At 37.2% G+C, this 14,136-nt stretch overlaps 3 protein-coding genes across 25 annotated transcripts in view; 2 read left to right on the plus strand and 1 right to left on the minus strand.

The window, feature by feature from the left end:
- LOC112454741 (tyrosine-protein phosphatase Lar) overlaps positions 1–4,779 on the plus strand; it is a 380,273-nt gene extending 375,494 nt beyond the window's left edge. For all 17 annotated transcript variants that reach the window (XM_025016303.1, XM_025016325.1, XM_025016296.1 and 14 more), the window contains one exon: positions 81–4,779. In XM_025016303.1, the coding sequence (XP_024872071.1) occupies positions 81–149 (69 nt within the window). In that variant the 3' untranslated portion in view covers positions 150–4,779. The remainder of the gene's footprint in view (positions 1–80) is intronic.
- A 126-nt stretch (positions 4,780–4,905) lies between these two features.
- On the minus strand, positions 4,906–8,381 carry LOC112454831 (uncharacterized Golgi apparatus membrane protein-like protein CG5021). 6 transcript variants are annotated; one of them, XM_025016447.1, is made up of 6 exons: positions 6,874–6,914; positions 6,666–6,805; positions 6,297–6,373; positions 5,981–6,215; positions 5,211–5,465; positions 4,906–5,121 (listed from the first exon to the last, which is right to left on the minus strand). In XM_025016447.1, exons 3-6 carry the CDS (start codon positions 6,359–6,361, stop codon positions 5,056–5,058), a joined length of 621 nt encoding a protein of 206 aa, XP_024872215.1. In that variant the 5' UTR covers positions 6,362–6,373; positions 6,666–6,805; positions 6,874–6,914; the 3' UTR covers positions 4,906–5,055. The 6 variants fall into 6 exon arrangements, with proteins under 6 accessions (XP_024872215.1, XP_024872234.1, XP_024872207.1 ...); XM_025016466.1 differs by lacking the exons at positions 6,666–6,805; positions 6,874–6,914 and adding an exon at positions 8,131–8,381; XM_025016439.1 differs by lacking the exon at positions 6,666–6,805 and having other exon boundaries at positions 5,211–5,453; positions 6,874–7,082.
- Positions 7,370–14,136, plus strand: part of LOC112454825 (zinc transporter ZIP11) — a 36,496-nt gene continuing 29,729 nt past the window's right edge. The window contains exons 1-2 of one of the 2 annotated variants that reach the window (XM_025016420.1): positions 7,370–8,219; positions 12,728–13,118. In XM_025016420.1, the coding sequence (XP_024872188.1) occupies positions 8,112–8,219; positions 12,728–13,118 (499 nt within the window). In that variant the 5' untranslated portion in view covers positions 7,370–8,111. The remainder of the gene's footprint in view (positions 8,220–12,727; positions 13,119–14,136) is intronic. The other variant, XM_025016423.1, reaches the window with a different exon arrangement.

A 14,136-nucleotide genomic window follows, 5' to 3' on the forward strand; every position in this document is an offset into this window, starting at 1 on the left:
ACTCCTAATTTCAATGCTTTGTAAAGTATTTATAATGTATATAACTGCGTGATATCTCATTTACTATATTCTTATCACAGGATCAATATCAGTTCTGCTATCGAGCTAGTTTGGAGTATTTAGGCTCCTTCGATCATTACGCCAACTGACAAGCCGACACTCGCGAGCAGAGAGATCTGTCGAGGGATAAGCGAGACCGACAAAGAGATATCGAGAGAGCAAAAGTACGACGTGTCTAGTACAATAAAGTCGTGTGACATACTCGTACCTTCCAAGGACAAATACAGTAGAGCAACGCGATTACTAGTGTCGTGGGCAGTTAATATAGAGATGAAATGTTTAGTCAATGGTGTTGCAGTAAATGCAAATATGCCGGAAATTTTCACTTCTGATATAGCAAATACCCGTGCTGAGAAGCACTCGGTTTAGGCTAATCTCTTTTTAGAAACTAGATTTGAAAGTTCTCTCGTGGTGACGCGAGTCAAAACTGCCGTTTAGAAGTACGTACAATACGCGTGGTTCCACGAGCGATCGTACGGTGTCATACATTCTTTTCTTTTACGCGAACAAAGCGGATTATTAATTCCCAGGCATTCTCTCACGTCGAAGAATCAATCAGCTAAGTACGACGATGTAATCAAAATTACGAGCCGTCATAATCGCGTAGGATTATATTCGCGAATTAGTAAATTGGAACATATCCCATTGTCAAGTCGATCATTCGCAAAAGCATTTTTTAAGGTCTAGATAATCTAATTTTAAGATAGACTGAAAATATTACGACCATATCTCTCCCACTTGAAACATGGTGCATTTTCCGTGCATAGTATCTCTTACAAACTAAGACAATGAAGATCAAAACCTTTCCTGTTTATCGAGGTTTAAGAGTGCTTCCTTCAATAGCGAATTGCATAGAGGAACGAAATGGTCTCGATGTCGACGTCCGTGTCTGTGAGAGAGTACCGAAACGCACATCAAGAAAATAAGAACCTACCATTCACCGTACGTGGCATATTCCACGAGTACTTACTAATGTAGAAAGAAAAATGGATTGAAAAATCAGTCGAGTAACCTTTCTGTAGCCATTACAAAATAAAGAAAGAAAGAGAGAGATGAAAATTTCCGCTCACAAGAAACAAAAAAAAATTGCCATACTGCCAAATTGACAATTATTAATGCTGTACTCACTTATGAACAGTAGAGATCTTCTCATTATAATAATGTTAGATAGATTATAAGAAATTGTTTTTAAGGATAGATTAAGCGACGCCATTAGGGAAATGAGGATGAAAGAAGGACCCGAGTGAAAGAAGGATGAAAGGAAACGGTGCCTATTCAATGAAAGGTGCGCAAGTGAATTTGCGCACGTTTCTATAAAAGAAGAGAAAGAAACTAATTTAAATAGAAGCACTGTATGTTGAATTCGTGTACTGTTCTCCCGAGCCCTCGATACCCTTATGTACAAAGTTCCAACGTAGCTTCTACCTCGAATATTTCTACTTGCCATTCAAATATATTGAAATAGTCATAAATTCAATTACATTTGCATCGGTTCAATGTTTTTTGGCTTACGAGTACCTTATATTAAAATCAAATTTACGCTGAGTATTCATTGTTCATTGTACGCGAAACCATCGACATTTGCAATATATACCTTTTCTTTTTCAAATGCCAGATCAATGCCAATAACATATAATGAAGAACATCGCTACATGATATATTTGTTACGGTGAGAATATTTAATTCGGTAGTTCTATAAGATTTCTAATAATTCTATAGAATCACTGGCTGTACTGGCGAATTAATAATATATTCGAATGTCTTTTCTTACGCATTTATCAACATGACTAGTGATTCTACAGAATCGTAGATAATTTTATAAAAGCGCGAGTTATTCACTTTTACCGTGACATTATCCATTTTGTATATTAATCACGACTTCGGATACATGTATTGCAATTTAAAGTTGCGAACTCTCCAGTTTACGAGGACAATAATTGTGCGCTCGATTACACTTTCGAAATCTACATGATATACTATTGGTAATACTATTTGGTATAAGCAAATATATCTTAGAGTCAACATTTTAGAAAATACCAATTAAAAAAGGGTACAATAAGGAACGTAACGTCATCTAAATAAAGTAATTTATCAATTAAGAATCTTTTCTGGTTTTTGGCATTCTTTTGGCTGTAACGATTCTATACCTATGAAATATTTCTAATATTTTGAAACTACATGTGAAATGCCACACAATAATGCAATTATATGATTTTATACAATTTTGCTCGAATATACTCCTTTTTCCATTAGTTATTGTGGTTCGAGGGTTAGGAACTGTGACTAAATGTACATAACTGCACCGTTTGTCATTAGTAACATTATATAAATATATATATAAAATGATAAGTAATATATACATAGATATACATATACATATATAAATATCATAAGAGATGCGAGTGTGCATAAGGACATGAAGATGTTTAAGAAGATATAGGTATTTTCCAGACTACCGTGTTAAGTTTTAACAAAAAAATGTGTAATCTACTCAGTACGTTGTATCTACCTGTATTCTCTCTATATCTTTTATTCACCATTTTTACACTTTTTTAAACACTTTTTTAAGTAGAGTATTTTTTAAATTATACTTATCGCATTTAACAAATGTACTTTTATACAACGGCTTTCGAACAGAGCATTCCTTTATGGATTGGATTCTGAAAAAAAATTACTTATTCGCTTTAGTGTTATATTTTTTTTTCTTTTGTTAACAAACTGAGGGCCACATTTCATATAGCAATTAATACCATGTACTTTGTGCTTGAAAAAGTACTTAATTTATTTTATATTAAAATGTACGTAATTATATAAGTAATTACATCCAATTTTTCACTGCCTGTTAAACCATTACAACCATAGCATTTTTCACTAATTTATAGTATAACGGTAATAGTATTACTTAATGCATAATAATACTAGTTATAATTACGATTTGCCTTATGTCTCAAAGTTCATTACATAACAGTAACATTTTAAATGAACGATGTATTTTAAGTTATCACGTTAAATATTTCTGGGGCAATGGCAGTAGATCCTTTATTACAACTTAATATTTGGCCTTCAGAATGTAACCATAAGCAGGTATTTACTTTGACATGCAGCATCTTATTTTGAAAGAAATATGTATTTATACAATAGTTTTTGAATAATTGCTTTTCTTTTAATTTCAGTTTATTACAAACATTGCTTTAGCAAAAATTTTTATATAATATGCTCCTACTAAACGTTTTCAAGCAAATTAAGTCGTGATTATTTTCAAACGGCAGGAAAGGTTTCACCAATATTTTTATTTCTTTTTTTCGTATGCATAATTTTGAAGACTGTAATCGGTATTTAAAGACTCACACTCCTCAAGACTCCTTAAGACATTGTTAATGAAATGTTATACATGGTGTATGACTGGATAACGTTTAACAGCTCTTGCAACATATGACGCTGAAAACGCTAAACACAAAACTCAAAACAATATGTTTTAGGACATTAGGATATAAGAATGGATGATATATGAACAATTATAAGTTGTACATTGGAAAGTTTCATCTGTAAATAACACTAACTTATTTCCATTGAAATATTTTTATCTCGTTATTGTATAATTAATCATTCCAAGTTCACGAAGCAAAATTATTTTAATTGCTAATTTTGATGAAGTAGTTCTCGCTGTTGGATCATTTCTCAAGAATCAGTAGCTTTTAAACTTTAAGAGTCAAACGCCGTGTACACACTGTGGTTTTTATTATAATGTTCTTAAAAAGAGAAAAAGACTTTTGCTAAAAATAACTTTCAAATCATTATTATAAGTATTCATCTGTAACAAATCATTGAGCGTTTCATCCCACTAACGAGTCTTCTTAGAATACTGTAAAGCGTATTAAGTTTTAATAGCGTTAAACTTGGCAGAACTTTCGTGAGGATCTTATAAATTTCGAAATTTCAATGTAATTATTCTCAACACATGTACTTTGCCAACTTTCTTAATGGCTTCACGTTTAAAGTCCCAAGCTAAAATATGTTACCAAAAAAAAACGAAATTGAATTATTGTATAAATATACTACTAGTTATAAATTGATATCGTTAAACTGTACTCACTAAAATTTACTGCTACAAGGAAGTCCACAAAATATTCGTACATTTATATTATAACATAATAATTGTAATGTTACACTAAGTTTTTTGTATCATTCCGAAACTTTCGTGTATGTTGTATTTTAGTACCGTAACCCTTGTTAGTCTTTATAATTTTTTAATGATCTAAAATGTATAGCAAACGATATGTGGTTTGTTGTATTCTTCTTCTTGAAAACGTATACAACTCGCGCGTGTCTTCGGAGCAGTTTTGATAATATAATAAAATACAATCGGCTACTATAGGCTCCGTGCAATATAGCGAGTTTGTTATTGTGTATAAGATCGCCTCTCAAATTCATCTGTAGATGAATCAGTAAAGTGACGCGGATCCGAAGAAGAATATGAATTTAAATGCAAAGAATAAGTCAAATACTAAATATCGTTGAAAGAATGGGAAATTATTTTGTGATACTTTCTTGCCAGAAAGAATACAACAGGCTGAGGTAAAAACATGATAAATGCAATGTTACTGATTAACAACTATACAAAATAAATATTGTGTAATAGGAAGAGTCTGTTGACAAGGAAAAATAACGTGTACATTATGTATTGCCTTGCGGCATTAATAAACTAGTACTAACATAAAAGATGCTTCCTTCTTTTTCAAATATAAGTGTTTATTTTAACCCTTCCACTTTTGGTGACGTCAAGGAAAACGACGGACTGGATAATGGATAAACAGGCATCTCGTCAAATAACAATAATGTAGAACGTGAAGATTGACAACGGTTTATTTTATATAATACTTAAGAGATACTGTCTAACGTTGTATGTACAAACATTTGCAAATATTAAATTATCATGTGAATATAAATTTTCAATGATACACGCACACATACATTAATGTTTCAAAATTTATAAATCTATATTACATTAGTTGGTTGAGTGGAATTATTCGTTGGTGGACTCCTACTCATTATGGAAGTAACCTAGGGAGAGAGAGAGCAAAATGAATTAAGCAAGAATGATACCTAAGTACAAAAAGAAAACAATTATTTTGTGTCGTAAAAATATATACATTTTGCAACACTTGTTTCCTGATGAAATCACTTGTGGCCGCTGAAATGTTTTGATCATTTCCCATTTTACATTTAATATAGCCATACAGATTCGCACCATTTAAAACTATGGCAATGCAAACGAGGAGAAGCCACTTGAATTTAAAACCAAATAATGCCGCAATGAATAGCATTGACCAAAAAAGTGGGCATAAGATCAGGGCCAACCAAAAGATTCGCGCCTCAGTCGCATTAATACGGTTCTGTTGTACACCCTGAAACACAGGGCACATAGCAGACAATTGGATTTACACATGTGAAAATCATATTTAAGTAAGCTACGTCAACTATGTATGTATATTTTACTCTCTACACATTTTATGAATAACAAAACAGCAGCTGGGACGTAAATTTGTCAGGTAACTATCTACTTATTGAATAATGCGTATAAATAGTTTTAGAAAGTGCCAAGGGCATAAAAATATAACAGCTGGTAAACCTTGAACTACTCGATCCAGTTAAATCAGCGTTTACTGGAACGTGACAAATGAAAAAATATACTCGATAATTGAAAGCTACATTTCAATATAAATCTACGTAAGTGGAACTTATGTGATATAAAATGTGATAACATGACATAGGCTTCGTATCTCTTGAAATACAGAATTAAATGATTTTCTCGTCACAACGCCGAAAGAGGTAGAAAAGAGGCACTTTCTTGTTAATCCGAGACTTGTATACGAAATGACACGAATCAAAATATACATAAATGTGTATACAATAAGCGAACCTTTCGAGACTCAAAGATCCAATGACTTTTGCCATCGTCATCCACATAATTCCACCATCTAAGGCCGACCATTAATCTTCCCGTAATATTTTTAACGGTCCAAAAATCCATCGATAAAAGTAGTACCACTGTTACAAAGCTCGCTATAAAACTATTTGAAAACAAACCGCAAAACAAATAAACTATTATAGCCGCTATCCTGAAGGCCAAGTGAAACAGCGTAACGTACGGGTGTCTAGAATTATAAGAGGACAACATTTTATCTTACAGAAGTATGGCGCACTTCCATTTAGAGATATATCTTCGTTAATAGTACTTAAGCCTGTTGGCATTCTGGGCGGCCTCCTCTTCCTCCCCGAAAGCAATCGTATCGTCATCCATCAGTAAAGGTACCTATAAACGAGATCGCGAGACATTCGGTAAAAGGAGTATCGAGCATGCATGTTTATTTTCATTTATCATGCGTCAATTATATTCGTGGATTGCATTATTGTGACGTTACGTGAACGAATAAACTCGAAGGTGTAATCTGCGTTTCTCGAGAAGCCAAAAAAAGAGAGAGAAAGAGCGAAAAAAAAGGACGAGACACGAAGTTTAACCCCGAGAAACACCCGCATTCGCTTCCGCAAAGGGCGTGATTATACCGATGTACAAACCCTTCCTAGGTGTACGCTAGGATACGTACGGAAATGCGCAAGCGAATGTCAGAGTGACGACCTTCCTATCTCGCCGACTAGAATTATTACTCTCGGTCCTCTGTCCGGTAACGAAACGACACTTATATTTCGCTCTACAATCGGTTACCTCGTGGGTTAGGCACTACGACTAAAAAAAAGCCATGTGGCGTCAGTATGCGGTCGATCGCGCGGAGGTTCGCGGCGTTTGGCACCTACCGTTGCGGACGCCATGTTTGCACGTTGACGTTGGCTTTGGCTCCGACGGTGCGTCGTCTGCTGGGCTGGGTGGAATATGGAAATGGAAGGTGGTGGTGGTTGGCCTCGCCAGCCTCGCGGTCGACGGCGGCAAGAGTCGCGCTGTTCCCTCAAAACGCGTCGCGACCACGCTCTCGCGTTCCGTTTCACCGTCGGGGCATTGTCGATCAAGGCGAGCGCCTTGACATCGTTAATAACCGGCGCGGACGGGGAACCTTGAGACGCGGCGCCGGCGCCGCCGACACGGACGAAAGTCGCGCGACCAGCCGAACTCGCTCGCGCGAAGAGAGTGAAGAGACTTTGGACTTGGACGCGGCCGGCGGCGGCGATTGGTCGAGCGCGGGAGAGACAAGCGCGCTCATTGGCCGCTCCGATCTGTCGCGCGTGTTCGGAGCGCGCGTCATTCGCGGCCGCTGAATTGAAGGATTTTCAAATCCAATTCGAGTTAATTTATTCCTGATTGAAACTCAACTTGAATTCGGACAATTCGGTATTGGCTTCGAATTAAATATTCCAATTAATTAAATCCAACTCATAAATTAATTACTTTCTAAATTGTTACTGAATTATTTGTCTATTAATCGCGCAATCATTTTTATCTTTTAATTCCATCGAGACGCGAGACGTGCCTTTTGATCAGACAGCCGAATTTCAGATCAACAATGCAGAAACGACGCATTCGGTTCGAGACCGGCTAAAACCGGCGAGACATGCGTGTGTGCGTGCCACGTAATGTCCACGTAACACCGCGGCCTACGCGCCTGCGATATTCGGAAGTCGCGATTGACGTACCTACCGCGGTGGTGGCGGGACGACGGACGGCGGATGGCGGCGGCGGCAACACGCGTACGGCCGTGACGTTGGTGCTGGTGCTGGTGGTAGTAGGAACGGGTGGCGGCGAGGACTGAGGAGGCTGGAGGACGTGCCGACGCGGTAGTGGTTCGACGCTCGTGCGTCGGTGGTTGCGCGCGCGGTGGTTGAGATAAGCAGCGCGGGGGACTGAGTGCACGGCAAGACCGGAGTACCGCAACCGGAGATCTCGCGCCGCGCCGTTCGGCTGCCGCGTACGCGCTCTCTCGCTCGCTCGCTCCGCCGCGTCTCACATATACCGCATCCGTCGGGTCGGCAGTTCGTCGCGGGACACGGTCGACCGATCGTTAACAGTCTCTCTCGCCCGATGTGACCGGAGGGTACTCGCGATGCTCAAGGATCACTCACCGATTACCCAGGCGCTCCTCGGGACCCTGTTCACGTGGGCTCTCACCGCGGCCGGCGCCGCGCTCGTCATCGTCATTCGGGGGAAACAAGTGAGTACCGAGCGGTGGATTCTTCTCTCCCGGATCCCGGTTGTGCCCCGTTGACGATGACGCTCCCCCACGTCCGAAACGCCGTTCGCGTCGAATCCGAGCCCGAATCGTCGCCGTCGGGGAGAACTTAACCTTACCGGCGCATCCGCCCGTGCGCGAAACTCGCATCTTCGAAGCGAACACTCGAAGCCCAGTTTTTCAACTGCGGTAACTGCACGCCGTGCACTCCTACGTGACAAATGCGCGTCTTTCAGCTGCACTTTCTACACCTTTGTTTCATTCTCTTCTGAACAACACTTGTTTCGAGGATAAAAAATATAAATATGAAAAGTAATAAATTGTATTTGCTCTCTATTTTTGCGTCGAAAACCTTGATTTTAATCTCTTTGCTCCAAAAATACGAAAAAGTTGAAAATGCAAGCCTATTGGAAAACCAAGGCTAATTTAGTGTTGGTTAATCAAATTGAGCTAATTAGCTCAATTTTCGTTATGTACAAATATGGAAAGAAACTGTTTGCAACTTCGTATAATAAACACGCGCTCGTATTGACATTTCTTCCTATTTGTGTAAATTCCTTGTAAAAATAAAATTAAAATCCTTTAATCAATGACATTTTAAAATGTCAACGATATCGCAATTCGATATTTTCCAACGCGCGCAAAATATCCAACCTCAATCGTCGACAGATCGCCGACCATCCTCGAGGGATGAGGTTTCTCTTGCAGGACGGACGCAAAAACGCCGGTCATTTGCGTAAGCAAGACTATTCCGGCACGATCCTTCGTTGCATTTAAATTTAGATTCGCTGCTTCGATTAAATCGCAGCTGCCGCCGCCGCCGCCACTGACGGCGCGCGGCGATTGGCGGGCCCGCGTAATCCGCCGCTTCCTTCGTGCGATTTAATTCGCGCGCGCGTACGAGACACACGAGTTGAATGTATCGTTGGTGAGAGTCGTATATACGTGGCGCACGCTTTCACGTTCCCATCCAGACGCGGATTGCGCGCGGCCGTCTACGATCCATAGGGCCGGTATCACAGTCTCCGATTAACGTGATCCTCCGATTAAACTCACTCTGCATCTCTTTCTAACTGTCCCCCTAGAAAGAGACGAAGAGTGAGTTTAATCGGAGGATCACGTTAATCGGAGACTGTGATACCGGCCCATATGGACGGAAAAGTCGCGCGAACGACGATACGGAGAAAAAAACGAGAAGCCGTATCGCTACGTTCCGGATGTTAAATTTTGCGCGTAACCGGTCTGGGCGGGCCCACGCAACACGCGCGGCAAACTTCGGTAAAAGTAATAACAAATTCTTGTTTCATCAGGCTAACGGCCGTTCCATTACTGTGTTGCGACTGGAATCGTAGATTTTTTAAATTATTAACACTAAAATAACCAACCTCGTCAAAATGACGGATACAAATTTCTTGTTTGAAATTACAGAAATTATTAAGATGCTTTTGTTGGAATTTACGTTGATTTTTGTCGAAATAAAAAAATTATTACATGTGCCAATTTATTTTCAATCAACTACTCTAATTTCCAAGTTCTGTATGTAGGATGTTTACTTATACTAAAATAACTCTGTTTTAATATTAATATCCTCGATATTTCTTGGAGATAATTTTCTAACAAATAATGTGTGTGCCTTGCAGTATCGTATTTTTAATATAATATTACATATTTTATTGTGCTATCCGTGTTTCAAGTTTAACGATAGAAAGTAATTTCTTAACTTCTTCACGAAATTGTCGGATAGAACTTAATTTTATCTCGTCTTTCTCTAACTCTTACCCAATTCTTATCCTCTTCTCTAGAAATTCTATGTTTTTTCCTTCCAAATCTAATCAATATTTACTTTTGATATTGAGACACGTCATATTACTTGATCATGATTGTTTTAAAACTGTCCATACCTAGTCCAGGACTCCTATGGACGTCAACTTAAAATACCCAATATGCAGAAATTTATTGTCAAGGTTATCGTCAAAACTTCAACTAAACTTCAGTCTGCCTAACTTCAATCGAAACGAATCTATTTTCGATTAAGATATTGCTAGAAGAGCTTAATTACAAAAGGTTGAACGTAAAAACTGTTGTCTCACGGTTCAAGTTAAGAAAAATTAAAATCAATAAAGTTTAAAAAAATTGAATTCTAATGTCATGACGTATCTTCGCGCCATTGCGCGAAAAATAATGGTTGCGTCGCTAGATTCTATTTACTTTTTAAATCGGTGCATTTTATGCTATCTTTTCCTTGATCTTTTCCTTGTTCTGTAATCTGGATACGATAGTGAGAATAGTGAGATAGCAAAATATATTTTTCCCTCGCGGTATCAATGGCTGATATTGATTATAATTTCCACGGAAATGGTAACTAGCATCCACAATATTTGCCTCATAATATATAATAATAAATCACCCGACATTATTTACGGTATAATAAATCCTGCTTCTAATTTAACGTTGAAAAACAAAGTACGATAAGATTGCAAATTTCCATTGTCAAGCAAGTACAAGTCGCGGAACTGTTAACGCTAGCAACCACAACCCCATCAAAGTAATGAGTTTCAAATTTCTTGTTTGAAATTACAAAAATTATTAAGTTACGTTCGCTGGAATTTATGTGGACTTTTGTCGAGATAAAAAGTGATTATATATTATAGATATGCCAATTTATTTTCCGTAAATTACTCTAAAATTTCGAAGTTCTGTACATAAAATATCTATAGACATATATCAAAACAACGCTGGTTATTTTAATGTTAAAGTAGGAAAATAACTGAAAGAAAGAAATCTTACATTACACACATTGATTGTCAGGGTTTGATTTTCTGACCTACTACAAACTGAATTAAGGCCAATACGAGTCTGTGAACACAGATGTTCATGCGATATCGCAATTATTAAACAACTGCGTTTGCAGGCTCGCATATGCCTTAATTTAATTTGTTACAGTTTTCATATAAATGAGCGAATTATTTATTTTATTCGTTTACATTATTTTAATTTTTCTCTATATAAAACAACTGTTATGAGCATGACACATGATGCAATAAATTAACGTTTTTGTACTTGGTTCTACATGAACTTCTTCACGAACTATGATGAATGACATGATGTGTGTGTTGTTTACAGTACGTATCTAATCTATATTATAAAAAATTGTGCTAATGTATTCACACATAGATTCCAATTCGCACGTGTTGAGTTTCAATCGTAGATATGCAAGTAGCCAAACATATCCATGTATCAGGTAGTAATATGTCAGAGTAATATGTCACGTAACTCGATAGATATTGCGTTAATCACAAATCCATTATCTCCTATATATATCTGTCCTATATATATATAATTAAAAGTTTTTAATTAAAGAAGATTATTATTTTTCTTTCATTTAATACATATATAAGAAATCAGTCCGCATTTTTCTGCACTGCACATTTCATGAGCCAAGTTAAATATCGAAAAGAGATTATTTTGAATATTTTTTTCGTCAATGTTGGGCAAGATCTTTTGGTGCTACATTTATTTTGTGGATTATTTAATTAGTATCGTAAATTTCGGATCGATCCGAGAGAGATTAGACCTCGACACTGTCGATCGCATATCCATCGTACTGATATACGAGATAAGAGTTACTCACGAAATATTGACATACGCGTTTTTTTATACTGCTTGCAAGTTTAATGTGTGCGCAATTCGCATCCCAAGTAAACACCTGCCGCACCCCTGATGTCTCGACGGAAGCTAAATCAGAGTTGCAGGTCTCTTTAAGTTTGACAAGGTCAAGAAAACAAACATGCACGCGATTCCAAGAGAAATCTAGATTATGGTTGTAATTGTCAGTCAATGTGTTATTTTTATTTCAAGGCCCGTGATACCAATCCCTGATATATATTTAAAAAACTAGCATAAATTTTTAAATACTATAGATAACGAAAAGAAGGAAATAAAAAGATTAGAAAATGACATGTCACTGATTAAGGTTCGAGAGGGGGAGGGTCTAAACGCAATTCTCTAAAATCTTAATTCTAGAGCAGATGTATATATATTCTAAAAATTATCAAGAACGATAAAAATTGTAGAAAAACACTGTTAAATTTGTAGCGTCAAATTATAGTTAATTTGAATCATTTCTAACTATTCCTATAAGTCGCTACTGATTCTACTAAAAGAAAAATATGTCATTAATTTAACTAAACTAAATGGAGTTAAAATAATACTATACTTTTGTGTTAAAATAATTTTCGACACACATGGCGGTTAAAAATAACAAAATGTTATTCAACTCGAGGTATTGATTTAAATTTCATCCTTTAATATTTAACAATGATAGTGAAACAATGTCAAATGTCCCGTCTCAGATTTAGATATCTGATAGCTCGGAAGGATTGCACGGATTAAAAGTAAATGGAGATTCATTCCCTTTCCTCAGTCCCTTCACCCAAATTTTCGAGTAAGGGAGCCGCTCATATGTCTATAATGGTTCGTTTCCGTTTCAGCGTAAGCTCCTCGATGTCAGCCTGGGGTTCGCCGCCGGCGTGATGGTGGCCGCGAGTTACTGGTCGTTGCTGGCACCGGCGATCGAAATGGCAACCGAGAGCAAGATTTACGGAGCGGAGGGCGAGTACGCGTTCGTGCCGGTCGCAGTTGGGTTTCTCGTCGGCGCGGCGTTCGTATACGGGACGGACGTGTTGATATCCACCCTCGGCATTCAGTCCCCCAATGTGCTTTTAGCTATGCAATCAGTCGGTACGAAACAAAGACGCAAGATCATTGCGAAACTAAAGAGTGACGAGGACTTAGACTATGATGATTATGATCCGTTGTTTAACGACGTACAGATATCCGGCGAGAAAATGTACGCTCGCGTCGAATCGACCGCTATCGATGGTATCTCATTTTCTTCTCCCGTAAAATCGCAGATTTTTGTTTCTCTCTCTCTCTGTCTTTATAGGCTTGGAAAATGGGATCAGTTCGTGATGATATACATACATATATATACTGTACATATATATACTCTGTGTATATGAACGTATATGTATATGAACGTCCACTCGCCCCTCTTTGCTTTATCGCAGATGTACCTGGTTCCTATTCGGGAATAAGCATTCTCTCAAATTGTTATTTTTATGAAAATTGTCATATATTATCGGTCTGTCTTATACAATCAATATATAAGTTACAATCTTTGCATGTAGCATGATCAAAAATGCTTACATAAAGAATAATAGTATGATAAAACTGCTTGATAAAGATCATGGTATAGACAAATTAAGTTTACAATTTTAATTTGACATCTTTTTCTCTCTTTCTCTCTCTTCTTCTTTTTTTAATAGATTCAAGGATGCATAATATGTATTATATGGAGGAATAAAAACCACAGTGGTATAAGTCAAATTTTTTTAAATATTTTCTCGCGTGCATAGATGCAATTTATATATTATACAGATTGCATCTATAAGTACACACAAGAAAATATTTTTAAAAATTTGACTTACACCACTGTGGTTTTTACCCCTCCATATAATACATCCCAGGTAGCACATACACGTTTCAGAAATGTTTTATAAGCGTTTTTCCGAAACGTTTCTCATGAGTAAAAATGTCCATTCGAAAAATGTTCGCTGGAACGTTTCTTTTCTGATAAAATAACGTTTAAAGAACTATTATAGAAACACTTTGTTTTAATGATAAAGACATTTTAGATAAAGACATTCAAAATTCCTACTTTTCACGTCTTTTGAACGTGTTTATGACGTCTTTGAAACACGCATGAGAATGTTCTAGAAGCTTTATGCATATACCATCTATGACGTCTATTCTTTTTCGAAGAAATTCCTGGTGCACATTTGTGCAATAAGTTAAAGTGAAACAAAATATATTTGTCTCATTCTAACTTAATTGCATT

The sequence above is a fragment of the Temnothorax curvispinosus genome, unplaced genomic scaffold, assembly GCF_003070985.1.
Source record: "Temnothorax curvispinosus isolate PA1 unplaced genomic scaffold, ASM307098v1 QBEX01000525.1, whole genome shotgun sequence".
Lineage (NCBI taxonomy): Eukaryota > Metazoa > Arthropoda > Insecta > Hymenoptera > Formicidae > Temnothorax > Temnothorax curvispinosus.

Coding starts and splice junctions, on each gene's coding strand:
- LOC112454831 (XM_025016430.1), bottom strand. Junction 5,466..5,980: donor GGATCTTTGAGTCTCGAAAG/GTTCGCTTATTG, acceptor CCTGTGTTTCAG/GGTGTACAACAGAACCGTAT. Junction 5,122..5,210: donor GGAAACAAGTGTTGCAAAAT/GTATATATTTTT, acceptor CTCTCTCCCTAG/GTTACTTCCATAATGAGTAG.